A 25,871-nucleotide genomic window follows, 5' to 3' on the forward strand; every position below is an offset into this window, starting at 1 on the left:
GCGCGTCCGGAGCCTGTGCTCCGCAACGGGAGAGGCCACCGCAGTGAGAGGCCCGCGTACCACAAAAAAAAAAAAAAACCCAACAAAAAACAAAAAAAACAAACAAACAAAAAAATTTCTGTAAATGTGTGGTGATGGATGTTAAGTAGACTTACTATGGTGACCATTTAGCAATACATACGACTATCAAATCATTATGTTGTATACCTGAAATTAATGTCAGTTATTCCTGAATAAAAATAAAATTTTAAATTTTTAAATATTTTAAATGACACTATGTATATACACAGAGTTAAAGCAAATGTAAATAACTGGTGAACCTAGTTGAAAAATTATAGGTACTATTTTTGCGATTTGTCTGTAGGCTTGAGATTTTTCAAAATAAAAAGTTGATTAAAAAACAGTTCTGGGCTTCCCTGGTGGCGCAGTGGTTGAGAGTCCGCCTGCAGATGCGGGGGACGCGGGTTCGTGCCCCGGTCCGGGAAGATTCCACATGCCGTGGAGCGACTGGGCCCGTGAGCCGTGGCTGCTGAGCCTGCGCGTCCGGAGCCTGTGCTCCGCAGGGGGAGAGGCCACAGCAGTGAGAGACCCGCGTACCGCAAAAAAAAAAAAAACAAACAAAAACAAAAAAACAGTTCTGTGCAACAGAAGTATGTTGAGCATGAATTTCAATAGTCACAAAATTTCATAGACAATATTAAATAATACTTAAATATCAATACATAATTATTGAAAGACTATACCTAGAAAGCTTAAGCTTTGTTAGCTGCACATCCATTCTATCAATTACTGGAGGGTCTGAGTAGTCTTCACCAGATATCAGACTGAACTGATTCTGAACTCTGATTAACCCAAGATCTACCACTACCGCATTGGTGGAAATGGAAGACTGTGGGATGACTATAACTGGTGCTTTCAAATCAATATTGATAGAAACACGAACGCTCCTCTGGGCAAAATCTTTCACACTTGTGGCAGCCTTTTCTGCAGCCTGAGCAGTGGCAGCACTCAGCGCCTCTTTGGCTGTCTGGAAATTGTTCAGGAAGTTCTGTGGACACAAAATAAAAGGAGCAATTCAAACAGGAGGACAAGCACATCATTGCTCACACCATCTTCTTTTTATTTATGTGCTAATTTTTTTCCAGTAAATAACTTTCAATTTAGTCCTATCTTTCTAGTTAGGAAAGAATTACTGATTATCCATCCATATTTATGAGCTACCTGACAAGGGCTAATTATAATTAGATTTATATGGCTGAGGAACAGAGAAAAAAACAGTTTTAATAGTTTTTGCACTTGAGAATTTGGATTCATTATATTCCAGCAAAAATAATTCCAGTTCTAGACAATGCTAGACAAAAATCATTATATGATTCAGATTTCAACTGTTAAAGAGAGGTTTTGACCTCTACATTAATCCATAAATACCATCAATAATCAAATCAATGCACAAGCTAACATTCAAAGTTTTAAGATTTGCAATCATAATTATCAGACTTATTTTAAGTATTTCTAAGTCAAAAAATCTATATATAAATAGTGATTTTACCAGAAGTGACATGAGGAATTTATGGAGATAGACAATCTGAATACAGCCAACGTTCAGGGACGCCACACCATCCACTTTGGACATGTCAGTATAGGAATCCCCCTCAGTAGCATCTGGATACAAATCCAAGTTAAAATGAAAGACTTCATTTCCCATTATTGACACAGCCTGAAAAGCAGAGATTTGAATGCACTCCATCCAATGGACAATGACAATGACAAAATAAAATCCCAATTTAAAAGGGTTTATAATCATTATAGAAACATTTTTCTATCAAAATATATTTCATTAGTATTTTAAAAAGTAAAATATATTTTAAAATAAAATCTCACATTCAATCATCAAAAAATATTAATGATTTACTATCACCTACTTTTTTATGAACTGTCTTAGGATCAACATCTGTGACAATAATATTTTCCAATCTGGCAAATAGTGACTGTTTTCTTGACTGAAGAGAAAGGGAAGAATCAAGTCCTGGAAAAAAAATTATATTATTATAATTTCTATAGATACCATAGTAAGATCTGAAGATTTTTCTTCCATTGCATAACTTTATTCTGTAGGTGATATTTTTTATAAATTTAGCAATGTTTGAACTCGCAATTGATAAATAAGTGCAACATTAGATATTTTTAGTTTTATGAACAATGAAACCTATAAACTCATTAAAAAATAATTATCTGAATTTTCAACCTTCTGAAAAAACTACATCTAGTGCAAATAGATTATCTTCGGATTTTAGTTAATTCTTTACACCTTATATCCAGTCATCTACACGGAGACTATAAGAGTTTCATGAATCAAATTCAGACTAGTAGATGCACTGCCAGTTTAGAAAAAAAACAAAGAAAAACCCTAGTTTTCTTGTTTTAAGTTCTTCAAGAATTGTATTAAACATATTCTTTACCTTTACCAGATCACAATGAGCTGGTAAAGATAGAGTCAGAGAAAAAAGCAACATTCATTTTAGCAGATTTTGCCTAAAAGAACATAATGGGCTCATAGGATTTGTTCTTCATGATAAGGTTGCTTTGCATTTGTACCAAGATAAAGTGTATTCACAGACCTTAAACTGAATTCTGGGTTGACACTTAGCTCATCAACAGCATCCCTACATTGACATTAGTATTCCTTTCACCTCTGAGACAACTCTCAAAAGGGTCCAAAACACCAGTATGTGTGGTTCAACTCTCAAAGAGTTAAGAAAACATGGAATCCAATTATGTCATAAAATAATCCAGTTTTCACAGCTCAGAGCCTTCCATTTTATATATACTTTAGCATTGCAAAAAACAAAAACAAAAAAAAGCTTATATTTTAAACAATTTTTAATATCATGAGAACTTTTACCTTGAATCTTGATTTCAGCAATAGTGTTCTTCTCATCACAAACAACAACACAGAAAGCATTCAACTTGGCAAACAGCCTGAAGTGAATAATGTCACTCTCCTTAGAGGATACAATCACTGCATATAAACAAAGCAATTCTATCACAGTGGATTCTAGTAATATACACTCTGTTAAGGTTTCTTCCTTATATTAAGTGAACCATGGTTCTGCTTAAAATAATTTTAAAATTCTCAAATTCTTAAGTATTTCAAATACTTTTTTTGCTTTATATATTCTTTATATATAGTTTGCATTTTTAATAGTGAGATGTACTACTTTGATAATGTAAAAGAAAAAACTTAAAATACATAAAGATAATGACATTGAAACTCAAGGAAGTTATTACTAAACATTAAATAACATGCCTATGGTCCCATAGTTTAAGTAGCAGAGTCAGGATTTGAACTGAGTTCTTTCTGATCCAAAAGCTGGGCTCTTATCCAATTCAGTGCTATCCCTGCACCCTGGCCCTCATGTCTCTGGGTCTTGATTTTCTTATCTGTAAAATGTTAGGGAAGATTAACCCTCTATGGAGTCCTTTCATGAGCCACTGAGAGGAGGAAGAGCTCAGAATAAATACAGGTCTTCTTCCCCTAATACCCATATAAAGGCATCCCCCAACACCACCAGAATAAGAACAAAAACATTTTTTTAAACAACAGTATTAACTACATTTATCTTACATATCAGGCACCCAAGTATGACTCAGTTTGAAGGAAAGAACAAAGGTAGGCAAAATGGCATGTAAATGACTAACCAGATGGTCTCTAAGATTCCCTATTTAGCGCTACAATTCTAAAACCCTTACTAACAAGAAACAAAACAGTGTTTTTCATACTTTTCTGCAGAGCTGAATTTTTTTGTTGCTTTTCAGTAGAAACTTGTACTTCCTTGGTATCACCCATGTTTTGGCCATCTGATGGAATAATGGTTGTCAGGTAATTAAGAGAAGAGAGAAGAGCTTGTGTATGCAGCAACAGGTTTAAAGATGAAAAAGCCACCTAGAAATATTTTAAAAAGAAAATTAGTTTCCCAGGCCAATTATACCAGTAGTCTGCATGATGCATGCAAAAGGCTCCTTATAGGGTTGCATCACTGCCGTACACCACTTAAAAGGAAGAGAGAAGAGAGGAAGACTCACAACTCACAGGCCTTAAACAGGGAATATATGGAGAGTAAATTATACTTACACATCTTGGGGGTTCATTTGGGTATCAAGGTAACCTAATTACTCCATTTCCCAATCCTAATTACTATAGAGCCTACAATCTACCTGTCATGGCCATTCCAATATTCAATATATATATCACTTTTTTGAATCTTCAATGACTATTATTATGATTATATAAAACATATGTTAGAACATGAAACTCCAGAATCACCATGTATTACCACCATGTTAAGAAATGATTTCAGGCTCTGCACATGGCTCTGCACATGGCCCTTGAAGCTACAGTGTCAGCAGAAGCCAGTTTGCACTAGGAACTCTGGTGTGGAGGGCTGGGCACGAGGCCTCTGCACGCAGCCCCCTATGAGCAAGTGCATCTAGACTAAGCACAAAGGAAAAAGAAAAAGCTTGCAGGATCTTGGTTCCCAGGCTGGAGGTCAGGCCTGAGCTCCTGTGGTGGGAGCTCCAAGTCCAAACCGCTGGACTAACAGAGAACCTCAGACCCCAGGGAATATCAATCGGAGTAAGGCCTCCCAGAGGTCCTCATCTCAGCACCGAGACCCAGCTCTACCCAAATGCCTGCAAACTCCAGTGCTGGACGTCTCAGGCCAAACAACCAGTAAGACAGGAATACAACACCACTCATAAAAAAAAAAAAATGAAACGACAAAAAATATGTTACAGACGAAGGAGCAAGGTAAAAACCTACAAGACCAAATAAATGAAGATGAAATAGGCAACTTACCTGAGAAAGAATTCAGAGTAAGATAGTAAAGATGATCCAAAATCTCAGAAACAGAATGGAGAAAAGACATGAAACATTTAACAAGGATCTAGAAGAACTAAAGAGCAAACAAACAATGATGAATAAATGCACCAATATTCGAATTATAGGGGTCTCAGAAAAAGAAGAGATAAAGAACGGGTCTGGGCTTCCCTGGTGGCGCAGTGGTTGAGAGTCCACCTGCCGATGCAGGGGACACGGGTTCGTGCCCAGGTCCGGGAGGATCCCACATGCTGCAGAGCAGCTAGGCCAGTGAGCCGTGGCCGCTGGGCCTGCGCGTCCGGAGCCTGTGCTCCGCGGCGGGAGAGGCCACAGCAGTGAGAGGCCCACGTACCACAAAAAAAAAAAAAAGAAAGAATAAAAAAGAAAGGGTCTAAAAAAATATTTGAAGAGATTATAGTCGAAAATTTCCTTAACATGGGAGAGGAATTAGTCAATCAAGTCCAGGAAGCACACCGAGTACCATACAGGATAAACCCAAAGAGAAACACGCTGAGACACATATTAATCCAACTATCAAAAATTAAATACAAAGAAAAAATATTAAAAGCAGCAAGGGAAAAGCAACAAATAACATACAAGGGAATCCCCATAAGGTATGGGGATATGGGGATATATGTATGCATACAGCTGATTCCCTCTGTTATACAGCAGAAACTAACACAACACTGTAAAGCAATTATACTCTAATAAAGATGTTAAAAAAAAATTTCAAATGTGACATTCATGAGATTTAAATATAAAAAATGCAATTAAGAGTGAGTTCTCAGTCACTAAATAATCTTCTAAAACCACAATTATGGTCCTATCATTTAAAAAATAAATATATAGCTTATAGGAGAAAATATTATATTTTTAAAAACAGTAACTCCAGAAACCTAAAATAGCAACACAAATTGCTTTAAAGAATATATGATTTTCTAATAGCTAATTGAAATTTTTTAAAAACCACTTTTTATACAAAAGGACTTCTTTTCATTGCTTCAAGACACTAAGTGGATATAAAAATTATTAAAAGGAAGATTCAATATTCAACAGATTTTCCCATCTCTCAAAAGTATAATCTGAAACTCATTTCTCTCATTTTCTTTTTACTGTATCCTAAAATTACATTTTGCCTCTTCTTCCTCTACCTTCTTCCTCTAAGGTACTTGAGTACCTTAGTATAGCTCCAGAAGTACTCAACATCTCTCCTTGTATTTCACATACTTTCTGAGCCCTGCATTAAAAGACAGTATCTAGTTTGGTTTGTTCAGAATCCTGTTGGTTCTTTGTAAATCAAAGTTCCCTCATCTACAGCATTCCCTCCTTTAGAAATAATTAGGATGTGATACAATGAGTTAAATAACAGTATTATTATCCTGAATCATAAACACAGAGTATGGTAGACATTTATGAGGCTAATTTATAACTTTTAATGGTTCCTCAAAGGATACTGAAGACTTCCAGAGTAGGTTATTTTCAAACAGGATCTATTCTTTTAACAGAATTTCTTACCTTAAGTGTTTGTTCAGTTTTTTCAAAACTAGTTTGAAAACTGGGTCCATTCTTATCAGCCTAAAAAAAAAAAAAAGAAAGAAAAAAAAAGTTCTAAAGAAGGAACTAAGACCAAAGTAAATGAATCATTTACTTATAATCTTTACTTAATTTATTTATATTCAGATATAACTATTTTTAAATACATTATATATTTAATTTTATTATCATTATTAAAAAGTTACATCCAAATCTATTTATTTATCATAAGAGTAAAAACTCATCCTCCTCTTCAAACAGAGGAGAGTATGGCATCATTCACTTTTGGGAAACTACAGCTAGGGATCAGAATGATAAACCCTGAGGGTTAGAAGGTTTAAAGGTAGTCTAGCCCCATCTATCACCTAATATTTAAATACCTTTCGAAAGTCTTCAGCAAGTCTATTTTAGGATATCTCCAGTGAAAGAAACCTCATTTTCTTAGAAATCCAAACTTTAGAGAAGTTTGATTTAATGAGGTCTTCACACTGAATCAAAAATCTGTCTCCTGGGACTTCCCTGGTGGTCCAGTGGGTAAGACTCCGTGCTCCCAATGCAGGGGGCCCGGGTTCAATGCCTGGTCGGGGAACTAGATCCCACATGCATGCCACAACTAAAGATCCCACATGCCGAAATGAAGATCCTGCATGCCACAACTAGGACCCAGCGCAGCCAAAAAAAATAAAATAAATAATAAATCAATAAATAAATACATATTTTAAAAAATCTATCTCCTATCATAATAACCAATTGGTTCAAATTATGTCCCTTGGGAACATACACAGTAAATTCAAAGTTTTACCTCCTGTGAGAAGCCTTCTAGCTACATCAATATCCCTGCCTCCCTGCTCCCATAATGCTTTGTGTTCTCCCTTATTAAAGAATCAAACATTATATATTTTTTTGAATTTTATTTTTTTTTTATACAGCAGGTTCTTATTAGTTATCCATTTTATACACATCAGTGTATACATGCCAATCGCAATCTCCCAATTCATCACACCACCCCACCCGCTACTTTCCCCCCTTGGCGTCCATAAAACACATTATATTTTAATTATTGTTTACCTATCTCCCTACTGGTCTATAAATTCCTTGAGAACAGAGAATGTTTTTCATCTCTGTATCCTAACACAACCTGACACAAAAGATATTCAACAGTTATTGAATAATTACATAAATCAACTAATCTTGAATGAAGCTGAATACCATCAGCTCATATAACATTCTTCAACATTCTTCATATAACATATTTTTGAGTCCTTCCAAATCCTGGCAATTCTCTTCTGAACCAAATTCAATTTGACTTTATCCCTTTTGATGTAGGATACTTAGCCAAATATCACCTACACATACAATGAATGTAGGTAGGTGAATGTGCCCCAGAAGACAGTAGTAGGAGCTACTTCACCCCAGGCTTCCACCTTTGTGGACAAAAGTGTGACTTTGTAAAATCCTAGTCCTTACTTGAGTGAAAGAGAAAGAGGTGTGCAAATGGAAAGAGAAACAGTAGATATCCCTATGATTCAAACCTATGATACACAAGTGCCTTTAATAATCTACTGTCATCTTTTTCCTTCCAGAGGATAGTTTAGAGTATACAATAAATATATAAACATTCTATGACCCTTACCTTAATGTACTCCGCTTTTAAGAGATCTAATCCAGGTTTGTCAGAAGAGCTAATCAAGTGAAGGGGCTTCTTTTTGGACCCTAGATTAAAGAAAAAGAAAAAAAAAAGTGTTTCAAATAAACTGCTCTTTTTTACATTTGGAATTTTCAACGTGTCCTTCTCTTCTTAAAAAAATTTTATTAATTAAGCTTTAAAAGACTATCTGCACATATTTTCATGGTTATTAAATATTAAGGTCATCACTGGTAAAGAAATAAGCCAATCCAATTCCTTACCTTACCTCTGACATCCAACTTACTTAAAAACATGCACACTGTATTTATTTTCTTTGGTCTTACACCTGTGTTCAAAAGTAATCAAAACTTCTCTAGATATTTTTAAGACCATATGTGCATTCGTAAGGCAGTAGAAGACTACGGGTGTTAAGAATCAGGAAATACGAATTCTAATTCATCTCTACCTTTACCAAAAGCTATTTAACTTCAGTTTTCTCAACGACATAACAATGAGGTTGAACTAGAAAAACATGTAGTGTTCTGTTGAGCTCTAAAATTTCATTCATATTAAAGAAATTTAAATAATTTTCCTTTGTTTAGACTAAGAGAAGGCTTACACTGAAGAGGAAAGCGTTTTTTGAAGGAAGGGGAATTGTTAAATTTCTTTAAATTTAAAAACAACAGGTACCACCAGATGGCCTCTATATCCTCATGTACATGTCCCAAGGAACTACCTCCAGAAGCCATGTAGGGAGAAGTGATTTATCCACTCTTTTATCCATCTTTTATTATTTGCAGTTTTATAACTCCTGTTTCTGAGATATCTCAGAATTTTCCACTGAAATAACCTTCTCTAAAGGAAAAAATAGCCTAGAAAATTTATTATTTGTATTTTTCCCCTTAAGACAGTAATGTAAACTCCATTTCTCCACAATGCTTATAGGAGCTCACTAACACATAAAACATTTTTCTTCTAAGCTGAGGTTAATTTTAGTTAGAGCTATTTAAAAAATAACAAAAAAATAGATCTTTTATATTTGACTAAAATACTAGGCAAATATTAGGTAACCTTAATTACTGTAGATTCACCCATTCCTTCATTCCTCATCCAATGAGTATACAAGATGTACACTGAAATGCATAAACCGTAAAAGCTTCTGAATTAATTTTATGTCCCACCATTTTCATTTTCATAACCTGATGCTCCTTCTGATATATGAACACTATTGAATCAAAAGAACAAGAACGTCAATATTATAAGACCAGAGATAAATTCTAGGTTTTGCTATTCGTAAGATGCATGATCTTGAGTAACTCACTTAATCTCTCTTTATTTAACCTTCCTTTGTTTGTAAAATGGGAATAATACTCCCTATATAAAGGGGATTTATATGGACTCTCTGAGTAGATCATAGTAGTTAAGAATACAGACCCTAGGGCCAGATTTCTAGGGTTTTAACCATGGTTCAGCCACTAACTAACTAGCAGTGTGACCTTGGGTAAATTATGTAACCAATTTATGACTTTGTTTCCTCTTGTGTAAATTGGAGATAATAGCATTGCCTATCTTATAGCATTGTTACAAGGATTAAATGAGTTATTATTTATAAAATGCTTAGAACACTGCTAGCTATTATTTATTATAATTATTACTATATAAATGAATGTGTCTCAGATACTCAAAAGTGATTCTAAATCTGTTACTGTCTATTATTTCTAATTTTATGGCTATTACCTTGAATTTCATGGTAATCCAAGCTGATTTTCTTTAAGTAAGTTACCGCAGTTAAATCAAATGTTCTCATTGTAGCCTCTGTTCCTAACTGAGTAACATTAAACACTAGAATTGTATCCTCTTCCTTCTGTTGTTTGGTAAATTCCAAAATCACCTAAAACAATCAGGACAGCCAATGAAAGGCAGATAAGTACTTTGAATCATACTTAAAAATACAAAATCCTTCTTCATATATATATAAACATGACTATAGTAGAAATTTTGCTCATACTCTTCTATTACCATCAAGTTATTTACCATGATTGGAAGTTATCATCTTAAATTCTATTATTGAGAATATAACTATATCTATCTAAAAATCATGATGAAATTTTATATCCTTATTGATTTACTTTTTAAATTTAGTAAAAATAGGCATATATGAATTCTTCCTGAATATGATTTTTTAAAACCTTTACCTCAAAACTAAAAGTCATGTCTGGTGATATAAGAATCATCTCCATTAATGTCAAAAAGTACGACAATGACATTTACTATTATACTACTATTCAAATTTACTGTAGAAATGATAGCCAATGAAAAATAAAACATGTATGTTGCCATTTTTAAAACATGCAAGTTCTTTGATCTCCATCAAGTGATGGAGGTCTTTGCCCTACCCCCGCAGAATTTGGGCAGGGTTGTGACTGCTTCAATCAATAGAGTACAGCGGAAGTGATACTATAAGGATTTCCAAAGTCAAAAAAGGCCATAAAACTTCCACCTGGGATTTCTCATTCTGGAGGAAGCCAGTTGCCATGTAAAAAGTTCAACTACCCTGAAGCTGCCATGGTCAGGAGGCTGTGAGTTGGTACTGTGGTCAACAGTCCCAGCCGAGGTCCCAGCCAACATCCAGTATCAACTGCCAGCCTCATGAGTGAGCCATGAGGCCCACTGAGAGTTCATGTCACTGCTACTCTAGTCAAATGTGACTGAAAGCATGTGAAAGACTACATGCAAAAATTACTAAGCTGGGCCCTTCCAGAATTCCTAACCCACAAAACTGTTAGCAAGATAAAATAGTTGTTTTGAACTATCACATTTTGGGAAAACCTATAAGCCAGCCACAGTAACTGGAAAAATATAAATGCTGAAAAAAAAAGCAAAAACTAATATTATTAGCAGTGATATAATCATATACCTAAGAAAAATCATGAGTGTCAACTGAAAAACAGAAACAATAAAACAGTAGAGTAAGATATTCAGTAAGGAATTGATATAAAAAATAAATTTCAAATAAATCAATGATTTAAATGAAAGCATTAAAATCATAAAACAACAAATAAAATCATGGGTAAATATTTTTGTAATGGAGGATAATTTTCTAAACACACACTAAAACTAGAATATAGGGCTTCCCTGGTGGCGCAGAGGTTGAGAATCCGCCTGCCGATGCAGGGGAAACGGGTTCGTGCCCCGGTCCGGAAAGATCTCACATGCCGCAGAGCGGCTGGGCCCGTGAGCCATGGCCACTGAGCCTGTGCGTCCGGAGCCTGTGCTCCACAACGGGAGAGGCCACAACAGTGAGAGACCCGCATACCACACACACACAAAAAAAACTAGAATATAAAGAAAAAATTAGATAGATTTCACCACAGGAATATTTAAAACTTCAGAATGGCAAAAAAAGGTCAAATTGGGAAAAATATTTCAAACAGCACTACTATTCTTTCTTAGATGATTTTGATTGTTTATAACTTTAGTTCATTTTCAATACTCAATAAAATACTGAGCATCATCTTCCATGTATGAACGTGTGCCAGCCACTAAGAACATCAAAATGACCAGGACAGACAAAGTCCTTGTCTTCAAGAAGCTTACATTCTAGGGAGGACAGGGAAAAGCAAAGGTTGCTATTTTGTGTTGCGTGGTCAGGCCTTTCCAATAAGATGGCATTTCTAAAGGAAGTAAAGAAGCAAGTCATGCAAGAAAAGAGTTTTCCAGGCAAAGGAAACAGCAAGCACAAAGAATATGCTTTGGTATATACAAGAAAGAACAAAAGGCAAGTGTAAGCTCCATGAAGAACTCTGCTTACTGCTGTAGCTCTAGTATCTAAAACAATGCCTGGTACGAGACGACACTTGATAAACATTTATGGAAGGAGTAAATGAAATACGGCTGGAGCAAAATGAGCAAGGAAGAAGAGAACAGCAGATGAAGCCAAAGAAGTCGCATGGTGTGACTTGTAAACCATGTAAGTAAGGCCTTGTAGGCCATGGGAAGAATTTAGCGTTTTACTGTGAGTGAGATGGGAAGCCTGTGTAGGGTTATGAGCAAAGCAATGGCATGAACTGACTTTCCCTTTAAAACATTCACTCTAGGGACTTCCCTGGTGGTCCAGTGGTGAAGAGTCCGCCTTCCAATGCAAGGCACACAGTTCGATCCCTGGTCAGGAAACTGAAATCCCACATGGCATGGGGCAACTAAGCCCACATGCCTCAACTAGAAAGAGAAAACCTGCACGCCACAACTAGAGAGAAGCCTGCGTGCCACAACAAAAGATCCCGCATACCACAACTAAGACCCAACGCAGTCAAAAAGACAAATAAATATTTTTTTAAGAAAAGATTAAAGATAGTATCACTCTAGCTACCGTGTGGAGAACAGACTACATGATGGAAGCAGAGAGACAGGAGGCTACTGCAACAGTCCAATCAAGATATGATGGTGACGTGGACAGTGCAATAGCTGTGGAAGGGAAGAGCAATCATTTGAATACATTTTGAAGGTAAAGTCAAGGGGTTTTCTGATATGTTACATGGGAGTATGAGAGAAACAGAGAAGTCAAAGAAGTCTAAACATGGAGAACATATCTTTCTTTAAACAAATACTTAGATATAAAGCAGTCAATAAGAAATACCTCCTTTTTATACCTTTTGTGTTTTATTTCAAAGAAATGCATATTCATTAAAAAAATTTTTAATTGGGCTTCCCTGGTGGCACAGTGGTTGAGAATCCACCTGCCGATGCAGGGGACACGGGTTCGTGCCCCGGTCCGGGAAGATCTCACATGCCGCGGAGCGGCTGGGCCCGTGAGCCATGGCCACTAAGCCCGTGCGTCCGGAGCCTGTGCTCCACAATGGGAGAGGCCACAACAGTGAGAGGCCCGCGTACCGCAAAAAAAAAAAAAAAAAATTTTAACATATATAAAAGTAAACAGGCAGGAATGAAAAACTATAATCCCACCACACAGAGATGAACACTGTCATTTATTTTAAAGAAGTGTGTGTGTATCTGTGTGTTTATTTTCTAAATGGAATCATAATATCCTTGAAATTGTAATCGCTTTTTTTTTTCCCAAATAAAGATATGCGGTGACCATCTCTCGATGTCGATGTTTTCTTTTATTACTACCAGACTTTCAATGGCTGTAAAAGCCATGTTGCAAATTTAGGTTGCTTACATTTTTCTAAATTATAAACATGACAATAAACTATATTATTTGGCTTAAAAGTTGAAAAATTTTAAAGTAAACATGTCACAGAAATTTTCTACAGAAAAGAAAATCCTAATTAAGAGTCTTGAGCTTTTCCAGAATAGATCAGATATACCACAGATCACACTTATATCAGTTTTTACAAAATAACATTTCATTTTCTTAGAAGTATGTGTGTGGGGGGGGTGGCAGTAGGGAAGATAGAGTACCACATTTTAAATATACTTAATGTTTGGGTCTAGCATGAGACAGTTTATAAGGACAGCAGTAACAAGAATATATTTGTTTATGGACAAAACAAATATACATACCTCTTTAACTTCAAACTTCAGTAGAAGATTAATGAGCTCCTCATTTGGGGCCTCAGCAACCTTTTTTATGTCTGACCCTTTCATACTTTTACCAGTCGGTGTATCTCCATCCTCAGCATCAAAATACTCATCATCAGACTCTAAAGGAAGAAGACAATTGACTTGAGAGAATGTCCATCGAAAACTGCATAAAACACTCGAACTGAAATCTCTCAAAAGTAAAATTCATTTATTAGACATAACCTTCATATTCAGAATCAGAATATAGCTTCTTTCTAAGTCCCCCAGAGTGACTCAACCTGGCATGGGATAATCATATATAAAAATCAAACTGCCCTTCTATTTTCTTCTTCAACACTTCTGATTGTTTTTCACTTTAGTTTATTCATTCAATTTTCAATAAAATATTTACTGGGTATCATCTATCACACATCCATCTGTACCAGCCACTAAGGACACCAGGGTGACCAGAACAGACATTATCCTTGTCCTCATCAAGTTTACATTCTAGTTCAAAATCAAAAAAGATCAGTTAGACCAGAGATAGAGAAAAGAATCAAGAAGATATCAGGGCAAAAAAAAGCAGCTTATTTAGAATCTTAAACACTGTCAATAACAAAAATACTTTTATTCAAACAAAGAAACTTGGCCTTAAAAATAAATGACTCGAAGTCTCACTGTTGGTTAGTAGCACAACTGGAAATAAAGCCAGTAAATTATTATAACACTTTCACAATTCCTTTATTTTCTGAAAAGTTTATCTCTAGGTTTGGTTTAATAAGGACCGTTTTACCTTCCTCACCTGATTCCACTCCATCTAGCAACAGTGGAGTACCAAGTAGGCCTTTTGTCCTAGCTGGTGTAATAGGAATTGAGGATACCTAGAAAATAATACAACAAGTTTTCTAAACATACTAATTTAGCAGGATTAAATGTACATAAATGAGAGAAACACTGAAAAAGTAATAGAGGATATATAGAGAGATGGAAAGACACATACACAGCACACAAATCTTCCAACAAAGAACGTTATGCAATCAACTAACTAATGGCTGGCTGGAGTTTATTTATTATTAAGACCACCACCTGCATTTACAAGGGCAGAACCACGTACAACTCTAGTAGGTAAGTCTACCTATCATTGTGTGGCATTCAGTTACTGTCTATTACAGTATTAATTATACATCTTTTTGACAGGTTCCTGGAAAATGGTATTGACATTAGTTGGCTCTCAAATTTCATTTCAAAGTAAATGGAAGTCCAACATTTATGTTGTAAAGATCAATTCCAAGTAAAGGAATCTAGAACTTTTAAGTCTAACATATAAGAAAATTTTATAATAATCATTTTATTTTGCAACATTTTAAAGAAGATTTCTATATTTAGCTTTATTTAAAACACATTTCCTAAATTTGAAAAACATTTTTCCTTTCATTTATGTATCTTTCTTTCCATTATTCCCTATAACAGACTTTCTACCACCACTCCAAAACAAAAATAGGCTACAGTCTTTATTTATTCAATGCCATATGCAGTTCTGTACACAATCAACCACATTAAACCTCAAACATGTATCAAATAAATGAAACTGGCCCTAAACAATATTGAAAAACAAAACAGCTCACAAAAAGATGAAAAAAAAATCACCATATATACAAATATAAAGATATTTAGCATTTTTATTATCTCCATTTACCTGTCTCTCTGGAGACTGTGCAGATGATTTCTGTGGCAAGGGTATACTGTTAATCAAATGTAGCATGTCTTTCATCTTCTGATCAGAAATTCTCACGTGCATCAGAGGAAGCCCTCCAGATACTTTAAATCTAAAAACATAATTAATTCAACTATAAGGTTTCAAGGTCCACCTTCTCTATATTATGGAGGTGGGTGGGGAAGGGAATGGAGAAGAGACTACATTCTGGGGTCAAAGTTACTTTGGATATATTTTAATCTAATTACATTAATGTCTCAACATTGTCAGGGAATGGGAAGCTCTATGTAAGCCAAGTTTTGTATCCTTCTTAAGCAGCCAACCCTTAAGTTAACTAATTTTTAGGAAGATATTTTCAAACACAAATTATCTATGTTTTAAAACCTAAAACACTATACATAACATTTGCTGGTATCAAAGATTTCTCATTCTAATCATTAAAGAGTATCTACCCCATCATTCTCTATCCCCTCACCTCCCATTATTTACTTTCATAGCATTTGTCAGCACCTGACATAGCATACATATACTTGTTTATGTCTCCTCTGGTTAAAATATAAGCTCCATGAGAAGGGTATCTGTTTTACTCACTGCTGAATCACTGTTGTGCTTTCATCAGGTGCTTCCTTTTCAGCACGTGCTTCTCTTCTGCTTCCCTATTACACCTAACTGCCTGGGTTTGCTTGTCCTAATAACTTTGAGGCAGCTATCTGCTGCTCATAAAGCTCTTTCAGGTTGTTTATCTTTATCTTCCTAACTAAGCTGTGAACAGCTCAAGTTGACAGATGCCTAACTACTAAACGAAGAATGATTTTTCTGTATGATGCAACCACTAATGTTCAAAAGAGGCCAGTTAGCTGTTCCTACCTCAAAGAATTGAACTTTCTGTGAAAGTACTCTGTAAATTGAAAAGCACTGTAAAAATGTGAGATGCTTCTTTATTATTTCTGAAACATTACATAAAACTAATATCATCCCAAATAGAGGGACTAGATAAACCCTCCCAACTAAAATAACTAAAAAAATGGACAAAATATGTGAAACAACTGTTTCAAAGACATCGGACATCAGTCAACAAAGGAAAGTTGAAAGATGGGAAACAAATGACTAAAGTCGTACAAATACCCAATCTACTGACTGAAGAGTTTCAAAATGTGTAGGGTACAGTTAAGCAGCATTTCAAGGGAAATTTAAAGCACTAAATGCCTGTATTAGAAAAGAAGAAAGGTCTCAATTGAATGGTCTCAGCTTCCATCTTAAGAAACTAGGAGAGTAAAACAAATGAAACCCAAAGTAAGCAAAACAAAAAAGCAATGCTGTATGTGAGTGGAAATCAGTGAAATAAAAAACAAATACAATAGAGTAAATATTTGAAACCAAAAGCTGATTCTTTCAGATCAACAAAATTGATAAACCTCTAAAAAGACTGATCAGAAAAAAAAGAGAAAAGGCACAAGTTACTAATATCAAGAGTGAGAGAAATAACAACACTACAAATTCTCCAGGTATTAAAAAGGTAAGATGGAAATATTATAAACAATTTTAAAACAATAAACTCAACAACTAAGACATGAAAGACAAACTTTTTCATTGCAATGCAAGCTACCAAAGATCACTCAAAAAAACAGATAATCTGAACAGCCCTATATCTATTAAAGAAATTGAATTTAAGTTAAAGAAACTTAATTTGTAGTTAAAAACCCTCCCCCCAAAAAGAAAACTCCAGGCCCAGGTGGCTTCATGGGCGAATTCTACCAAACATATAAGAAGGAAAAAATACCAATTCTACACAACTTCCCTCTATGAAGCCTGATACATTGATGCCAAAACAAGAAAATAAAAGCACAGGTCAATATCCCTCATAAACAGAAATGTAAGGTTTTAAAACTTCATAACAAAATTTTAGCAAGCCAAGTCCAACATTTTAAAAGAATAATACATTACTACTAAAAGAGGTTTACCTAGTAATGCACGGTTGGTTTAACCTCCAACTGATAAAGAGTATCAATGAACTAAAGATACACACACGAATAAATCTCAAATCAATTATACTGAATGAAAGAAGTAAAAAAAAAAGAATTACAACTCTATGATTTTATTTATATAAAATTCTAGAAAACTCTAACAAACCTTTAGTGTCAGAAAGAAGATCAATGTTGTCTGGGGATTGAGGGAAGAGGAGTTAGCAGGTAGGGATGTGAGGGAGAGAATACAATGGGACACAAGGACTTTTGAGGATGATGGATGGATGTGTTCATTATCTTGACTGTGGTGATGGTTTCATAGATAAATACTTATGTCAAAACTTATCAAAATGTACACTTTAAACAAACATAGCATATTAAATGTCAATAATACTTCAACAAAGCTGTTTTTAAGAAGGCAGCAGATAATTTCATAATTATCTACTTAAATTCAAAATTCAGTTTCTACTTTCCATTCCCTTAGATTATTCTCAAGATTTTATATGGTTCCATAATCAAAAGAGCCTATAATTTTTGAAGATTTTATATTTGAATATTGAACCTTGAATTCAATCCATTCAAAAACAGGGATAACCAACTTTCACAAAATGTAAAAGCCCAAGTACTTCTGAAATAAGAGAGGTGATATATAATTCAAATAAACATTTCCTTAAAAATGTATTTCTGCTGTAAGATAATCATTATTTTTTTCTGTCCTTCAAAAATCTAGCTTTGCTTTCTTAAAATTCAGTAACTGATGCAGATATATTTCACCTTGTTGATTTCATAATATAAAGGAAACTCATACATTACCTAGCCATTCTAATGTCTCTTTCCACCATTGCCTTGGCCAACTCAACATGAATATCCATGGGTTGCAATATATGCATAGTTGATGGATGCTGAAATCGACACTTTTTCCAGTTTTCATCTTTAAAAAATTTTTTTAATTAAATGACTAGTTTTTATTTATTAATTAGTTTTAGATTATCAGATGTTCTATGGAAAAGTAACCTATTAGAAAATAATTAACAAATATATTCAATGATGACTTTTACTTCTTTCAACATACAAGCTAAATGACCTATATTTTTAACACAGATTGACAAAAGTCAAAGACTATGATATAAAAATAATTCTAAACATTTATTTGAAGAATGTTTTCTAATAACATCTTACATTTTAAAGCAAACAGGGAAAAAAACCTAAGAATTTACTTCCTTGATTCCAGAATTAGAGATCAAGGTTGGGGGGTTGCAGTGAAAAAGGAAAAAATGGAAAAAAAGACAAGAAAAAAAGAGGTTTCTGGGGGTCCTAAGTGCAATAATTCTAAAGCAAAAATGAGTTTTATCAAGCAAGATTTTATGACAAAAAAGTGTAACAGTCACTTTTCTTCCAAATAAGAAGGTTCCAAAGACAGACTTCCAATGACTGAAAGAACTCTACACAGATCTTAACTGATGGCAATGAATGAACATCTTTTATTGCTTATAATTCAAACAATTATTATTAAGTACATACAAAAGAAAAGGCAGCTTTAATGGTCTGTATAGGTACTTCTCTTCAAGGAATTAATAGGCTCAATCTATAAAACTAAGTAGAGCATTATATATTTACATTTTAATAAATCTCATCACTCCCACTATAGTATACACTCTATACACATAAACTATGTCCTTTCCTCCAGTGACCTACCACAGAGTGATACACTCAAGGATATTTTGCAAATACTTATTATTGCTTCTAGAAACTAAAGAAATACAGAGAAGCAACAATCTTCATTTAAGCAGTAGAAACCACCAAAGCTTTTAGAAAATAATTAAATTCACTACTTCTAGGGTTTAAAGACTATATCCATACTTCTCAGGTATCTACAAAAGTAAAAAACATACCACCACTCAAATAAAGACTAGGCTAATAGTAAAATATTTAAAAATAAAGGCAGCAAGGGAAAACAACATTGAGACATCCCAAACACACTGGGACAGAGGAACATGAGCCAACTGCAACTTCTATTCCGTATTCTGGGCAGTTTAATGTCACTTTCAAAAAAAACAGGCAATGACTGGACTTAGATTCAAATGGTACTAATAAGTACCCTAAGATGAACAGCCACATCTCTGTTTGTAATTGTGACAAAGATTTTCACTGATGGGCTCCTATTTGGTTCTCTTAAGTGACCAACAGGATATGTGTTCAAAATGTTATCAGGGTTGATATACACGTAAACATGCATATCTATTTACCAATGCTACTCAACATAATTTCAAGATCCCGAAAACTGAGCAACAGTTTACCTGCTCTTGCAAAGAGTAGTTGCACACTTTTTATTTCCACATCAAACTTGTCATATGCCTTATCCATTATTTCTTCCAGAGATGAATTACTAGCCTTCTGCAAACCTTGATCTTTACTGTTAAGCTGAAATAGAGAAAAACCTTCAGTTTTTTTTAACAGAAAAATCTTTATATCAACATACTTTAGTTGTGTTTTCTTAAAGCCTAAATAAAATTAAAACATTGCCCTTAATGAATTCATATTTTGCTTAATTTCTAATAATTATTAGCAATATTTTATTAGGAATATACCATTTCAGCATACATCTCTATTACATTTGGGTAACAGGTGCTCAGAACATTTAAATTAATGACAAGATGAGTTACACAGCTGTCTATCTCAAATAACCCATCTAGACATGCGACTCTTCCTGGCTCTCAGGAGTTGTCACCACTTGTGGCTCAAGCTTCCCTAAACTCTTCACCATGAAACAGAAGGTCTTATTCCTTCCTCTCCCCACTATATAACTAGAATAATTAGGCCATTAGAATTCAGCTCCAATCTCGACTTGCTTTTCCCTCTTCCTAAAGGAAACAAGGATCAATTCAGGACTACATTTTTGAAATCTTCACTTTTTCTCAGAAGATTGGATTTCTAGAAGGTTCAACACCCAAACCCTTAGAGTTCTCGTACTCTACTTAGTTGATGTCAGTGATTTAACAAACATATATTCATATCTGTATAATTTTCTATTCTCAAGACATATAAATTAACAAAGAAAACTATGTAATTAGATTCTGGAAACCTAGGAGTGCTTGAAAACTAGGACTGCTTCTCTCTAATTAGGAAAAGACAGCAGTAAGCCAATCCTCAATGTCAAATCATCCACCATTTCAGAAAATGTTAGTTTGTTTTTTTTTAATAGTGGTAAGATACATACAAACTACACAATCTAAGCTAGGCTTGACAAAATGCTAACAAGAAATAAGTCTAGGTTTAGTTTAAGTGAACTCTGAGGGAAAAACAGCATACTGTCAGACAGCTAGCTACTTAACTGAGCAAAAATGGGCAGACAGAAATGCATATACACCTACCTGAAATGTACCAAAATCTAAGATGAGAAGATCTGACTTTTCATGGTGGAAACCTGTCTGTGGAACTATTAGATACGAGGGCTTCAGATTTATCCTTAAATCAAGAACTTTTCGGGTTTCAATAATATGTGTAAGTCCTAAAAGAAGAAAAAGAGGTGAAAGATCATGCAGTCAAATTGAAATATGTAATCATATTATTAACAACGAGAATAAGAAGATCACTTGAAAAGTATGTTGGAGAAGTTCTTTTCACAGATTAGATTCTCCATTCAGCATGTAAGGTGAAATTGCATATGGTCAATGAGAAACAATCATATCGCATAATATAATAAACCCAACACAGCTAGTATTTTAGCCAGAGATAGAAAAATTCATTATTTCTTTAGTTAAGTAACCAGATACACTAGGTGGCTTAAGATTAGAGGCCATAATGCACAAAAGTATGTATCTTTAAAACTCGATTCACACACAGTAAGGTGAACAGTCGCTTAAGAACTGAGACAGGGATGTTTTCCAGCTCAAGTTCACTCTGCAGCACAGGTTCCCGAAGGTAACAGCAGACAGAATCATCTGTGCCCCATATTATTCTCTTTCTCACCCAGTCTGGCAGGTATATTTGACAAAAAACTACCTACACTATTTTAAACATAGTATTATTTACATTAGAACAGCAAAAAATTTTGAGTTTAGATGACATTTATGCAGTCAAATTCTTTACCTGTAGCTGTTCTCTCTTTAATTTCTTCCAGCTTCATCAATGTAGCTGATGTTATTTGCTCAAGATCTAATCCCCTATTTGACTGAAAGAATTCAACCACTGCATTGATGGTTCTCTGTAAAATCATTTAAAATATAAACAAGTTATACAGAGTACTTTCTACATTACAAAATTTAAAGTTTCAGTTTAATTCTAATCAACTCTGGCTCTGAACTGAGGTGGTACCTCCAAAGACAATCTACCCTACTATATCTCCCTCTGGAGTGAAAGGGAACCTGAAAAAAGGTATAGCCCACTTCACCTTATTGGAAAGGCAACAATTGTGTGCATATCATTAAGGTGACCTTAAGTATGTTCTACGGTATCATGTTGATGTAGCAATGGGACATTACTTCTAGACTTAGCCTCCAGATTAGAAGGTGACACTCAACCTCTCTATACTGCAACTGGATTCTCCTGCACTTTGAAGTTTAGAGAGGAAATAAGAAAGCTGTTCAGTCCTTACCTACACCTAAAACTTGAACTTAAATTCAGACATTTTACAAGAAAGAATGAGTTCTGGGCATTGGATGTACAATGGTGTAAATGTACTTAACCCTACTGAACTATACACTTAAAAAATGGCTAAGATGGGAAATTATGTTCTATGTATTTTACAATTTAAATTTTTTTTTAAATCACAGAATACAGTAAGTTCTGCCTCCCACCCACACTGTGAATTTACTTCTAAACTGTACAGTAAAAATAAGTCAGGGATCTCAATGACACAGTGGGGCCAACCTACAAGTGATGGAACGAGTGATGCTCAAGATGAGTTAAGAGAGTCTGAATAAAGATGGAGCTACAAATACAGAAGTGGAGCCAGCATTTTCAACAGCAAAGAAATGGCAATGCTTTTTTCTCACGTGAACAGTATCTAAAATTCTTTCAATTGCTGCTAAAGCTCTTTAAATTGGTTCCAAACATTGAAGAGAAAGGGAAAATAAGCAAATAGAAACTGGAGTAGGAAACTGGTGTGTAGTTATTTGTGAGTAGTTAGCCAGTATAATAAACACAGACTTCTTTAAGAGTATACTACATTTTTTAAAAATTTAACATAAGCATACAGTAGAAAAAAATCTGTAGCATATAAAAACTCAAAATTAACTGCTAAACATGTACTGCTCTTTAATCAAGAAAAAGGTGTCAGTAAACTGAGCTGCTAAGTAAATTAAGGTTAAATATGAAAAGGAAAAAAGAAGAAAACCATATGTCAGAAGCATAAGACGTGTTTAATAAGGATTTACTTTCTCCTTGTACTCACAGCATCGTAGATGACCTCCACAGGCTGAGACTGAACAACCAGAGTCTGGTCAGCAGTACTATTCTCTGGATTGGTTTCAAATTCAATTTTAAGCAAGGATGATGCAGTATCGCCAATTGAAGCCACAAGTGATGGTACAATATCTTGCTGTCTCAGACCTGTTATATACCAGTGTTCTAATTTTGCTTCCACCCTACAATCCAATGAGGAAAAAAGAAGTATTACAAATAAGATCCTTGTAATATAATAGGTTAAAATACAAATTTCCCTATTAAAAAACTCCTTTGAGAGCCAGGACCATGCCCATCATACAGAGTTGAAGTCCAAACTCCGTAGCCTGGCATTTAATTACCCACACAATCTGGGGCTTTTTTCTCTGATTTGGTTTATTTTTTCATTCTCCTTATCCTCATGAAAAATCCACTTTGGCCAACTACAGAATACTGCAGAACTGCCACACGAATACATGCTATATGGAATACGTGTTCATGGAACTCATCTCCCTATTTCATGCCACCGTGCACACTCTCCTCCCTCATCCCTGCATCTGTTGGTCCGTTCCATTCAGTTAGCCTAAGCCCCAGATCTCCAAGCCCAAGTTATTCCCTTCTACAACTGAGCTTGTGTAGCATTAACCCTAAGGTATTTCACATTACAGTACCTTCTTACTTATGAGCTCTCAAATATTATACAGATCTTAACTTCGTGTTTCCTCTCTTATCAACTACAGCATAAACACCTTGAAAACAGAAAGTTATTGTTTCTATGCATAGCCTTCATAGTAACAAATCTATGAATTAAACAGTATACAAGAAATATTTGTGAAGGAAAAAAGGAAGGGGAGAACAAATGATGAGCTCCTTGTATAGTTCTGTAACAAAACAAACTCTAATATAAAATGACTATCTTCACACACAAAAGGAAAAGAAATTAGAGACAAACTACTATTAATCAGGTTTTTTTATGCTAAGTAACACTATATTTTTTTGGCCTGAAGTCAAACTTAGAAATAAAAATTAAAATAATAAGTTTTTTAAACTTACTTAAGTGCTTGTGCTCCTGGTCGCTGAGATACTTGGGTGCCAAGGCCAATTATCTGAATTTTCAGTATTTCTGGAACATTTCTGTTTTCTCTTATTGTAACAGAGGTGCTAACTAACTTCAGTGCCACAATATAAGCAACATACTAAATCAAAGAATGAATGAAAATGGTTAAATTTTAAGTAATTCTTTCATTTCTTCATATTTAAATCTGTTAAATTATAAAATGATCTAAAAAACGTATGTTCATTGTAAAAGAAGAACATTAGAAAACTCAATACAAAATTGCTTGCTCAAATAGGACATTTACAAAAGATTCAAAATTAATTTCTCTTAGTTTTAAAGGTAATAAAAATGAAATCTGATAAAATATTTGGTGGCCTAAAGATTCAATACAGCAGCTTTCACTAAAGCAAATTAATTCAAACCAATCCTCTAGCTCAAAAACTGAAAATACAAAGAATATCTGCTTGATGACTGCAGAGTTAGTAAGACATTGAGAAAAAAAAATTCTGCCCCCAAAATTGATAGGTCAAGAATACAGGTAGGACAGATAACTAGAGAGATGATTCTCATCAAACCACACAAGAAGAGAGGAAGGAACAAAGAATCTATGGAAGAGTCAGAAAACAATTAACAAAATGTAAATAGCAAACCCTTATCTCTCAGTAGTTACTTTAAATGTAAATGAATTAAATTCTCTAATCAAAAGACAGAGACTGACAGAATGGATTTTTTTTTTTAAAAAGATACAATGATCTGCTGCCTACAAGAGACTCACTTTAGCTTTAAGGCCACACACAGACTGAGAGTGAAGGGATGGAAAAAGATATTTCAAGCAAACATTAACCAAAAAAGACAGAGTAGCTATATTTACATCAGAAAAAAAAATAGACTTTAAGTTAAAAATAGTCAGAAGAGACAAAGAAGGTCATTATATAATGATAAAGGGGTCAATCCATCAAGAAGAGGTAACAACTGTAAATATGCTATGTACCCACTGGAGCATCTAACTATATAAATCAAATACTAACAGAACCAAAAGAAATAGACAGCAATAAAATATTAGTTGGGGACTCCATTCTCAACAAAAGAGATATCATCCAGACAGAATCAATATGGAAAAAATGGATTTGAGTAACACTACATGCCAAATGGACCTAAGAGACATAGAGAGAAATTCCACCAAACAGCAGCAGAATAAATACTCTTCTGGAAAAAATGGAATATTTTCTAGGATAGATCATACATTAGACCACAAAAAAGCCTCAAAATATTCAAGAAGATACACATTATATCAAGTGTCTTTCCAATCACAATGAAATGAAACTAGAAATCAGTAATAATAATAAAACTACAAAATTCACAAATACATGGAAATTAAACAACACACTCCTGAACACACTCCTGGATCAAGGAAGAAATCAAAAGGGAAAATAAAAAGTATCATGAGACAAACAAAAATGGGAACACAACATACCAAACTTACTGGATGTGGCAAAAGCAGTTTTAAGAGGGAAGTTTATAGTGATGAACGCCTATATCAAGAAGAAAGAAAGATCTCAAGTAAACAACCTAAATTTACACCTCAAAGAACTATGAAAGAACAATCTAGGCCCAAACTTAGAAGAATAAAGAAAATCATAAACATTACAGCAGAAATAAATGAAAAAGAGAATACAGCAGAAAAACAAAAACACAATGGAGATTAACAAAACCAACAGTTGGTTCTGTGAAAAGAAAAGCAAAACTGACAAACCTTTAGCTAGACTAACAAAAAAAAAGAGACAACACATATAAATAAAATTATAAATTAAAGAAGAAACATTACAACTGATACCACAAAAATACCAAAGACCATAAGAGTGATTACTATGAACAGCTATCCACCAATAAATTGGAAAACCTAGAAGAAATTGATAACTTTTAAGAAACATAATCTACCAGGAATGAATCATGAACAGAAAATCTGAATAAACCAATAATGAAGGAGATTGAATGAGTAATTAAAAATATCCCAATACACTAAGATCAGGAAAAAGACAAGGTTGCCCACTCTCACCACTCTTATTCAACATAGTTTTGGAAGTTCTAGCCACAGCAATCAGAGAAGAAACAGAAATAAAAGGAATCCAAATCGGAAAAGAAGAAGTAAAGCTGTCACTGTTTGCAGATGACATGATACTATACATAGAGAATCC

At 34.4% G+C, this 25,871-nt stretch overlaps 1 protein-coding gene across 2 annotated transcripts in view; it reads right to left on the reverse strand.

The window, feature by feature from the left end:
- Nucleotides 1-25,871, reverse strand: part of VPS13C (vacuolar protein sorting 13 homolog C) — a 182,326-nt gene that overhangs the window by 92,018 nt on the left and 64,437 nt on the right. For both annotated transcript variants that reach the window (XM_024128742.3, XM_028494846.2), the window contains exons 17-33: nt 23,673-23,815; nt 22,630-22,822; nt 21,327-21,441; nt 20,609-20,745; nt 19,535-19,658; nt 18,051-18,168; nt 15,256-15,385; nt 14,362-14,440; nt 13,560-13,699; nt 9,774-9,927; nt 8,043-8,122; nt 6,392-6,451; nt 3,781-3,943; nt 2,903-3,019; nt 1,923-2,026; nt 1,550-1,717; nt 744-1,048 (exon numbers count right to left, since the gene is read on the reverse strand). In XM_024128742.3, coding sequence (XP_023984510.1) covers nt 744-1,048; nt 1,550-1,717; nt 1,923-2,026; nt 2,903-3,019; nt 3,781-3,943; nt 6,392-6,451; nt 8,043-8,122; nt 9,774-9,927; nt 13,560-13,699; nt 14,362-14,440; nt 15,256-15,385; nt 18,051-18,168; nt 19,535-19,658; nt 20,609-20,745; nt 21,327-21,441; nt 22,630-22,822; nt 23,673-23,815 — 2,330 coding nt within the window. The remainder of the gene's footprint in view (nt 1-743; nt 1,049-1,549; nt 1,718-1,922; nt 2,027-2,902; nt 3,020-3,780; nt 3,944-6,391; nt 6,452-8,042; nt 8,123-9,773; nt 9,928-13,559; nt 13,700-14,361; nt 14,441-15,255; nt 15,386-18,050; nt 18,169-19,534; nt 19,659-20,608; nt 20,746-21,326; nt 21,442-22,629; nt 22,823-23,672; nt 23,816-25,871) is intronic.

The sequence above is a fragment of the Physeter macrocephalus genome, chromosome 11 (genome assembly GCF_002837175.3).
Source record: "Physeter macrocephalus isolate SW-GA chromosome 11, ASM283717v5, whole genome shotgun sequence".
Taxonomy (NCBI): Eukaryota; Metazoa; Chordata; class Mammalia; order Artiodactyla; family Physeteridae; genus Physeter; species Physeter macrocephalus.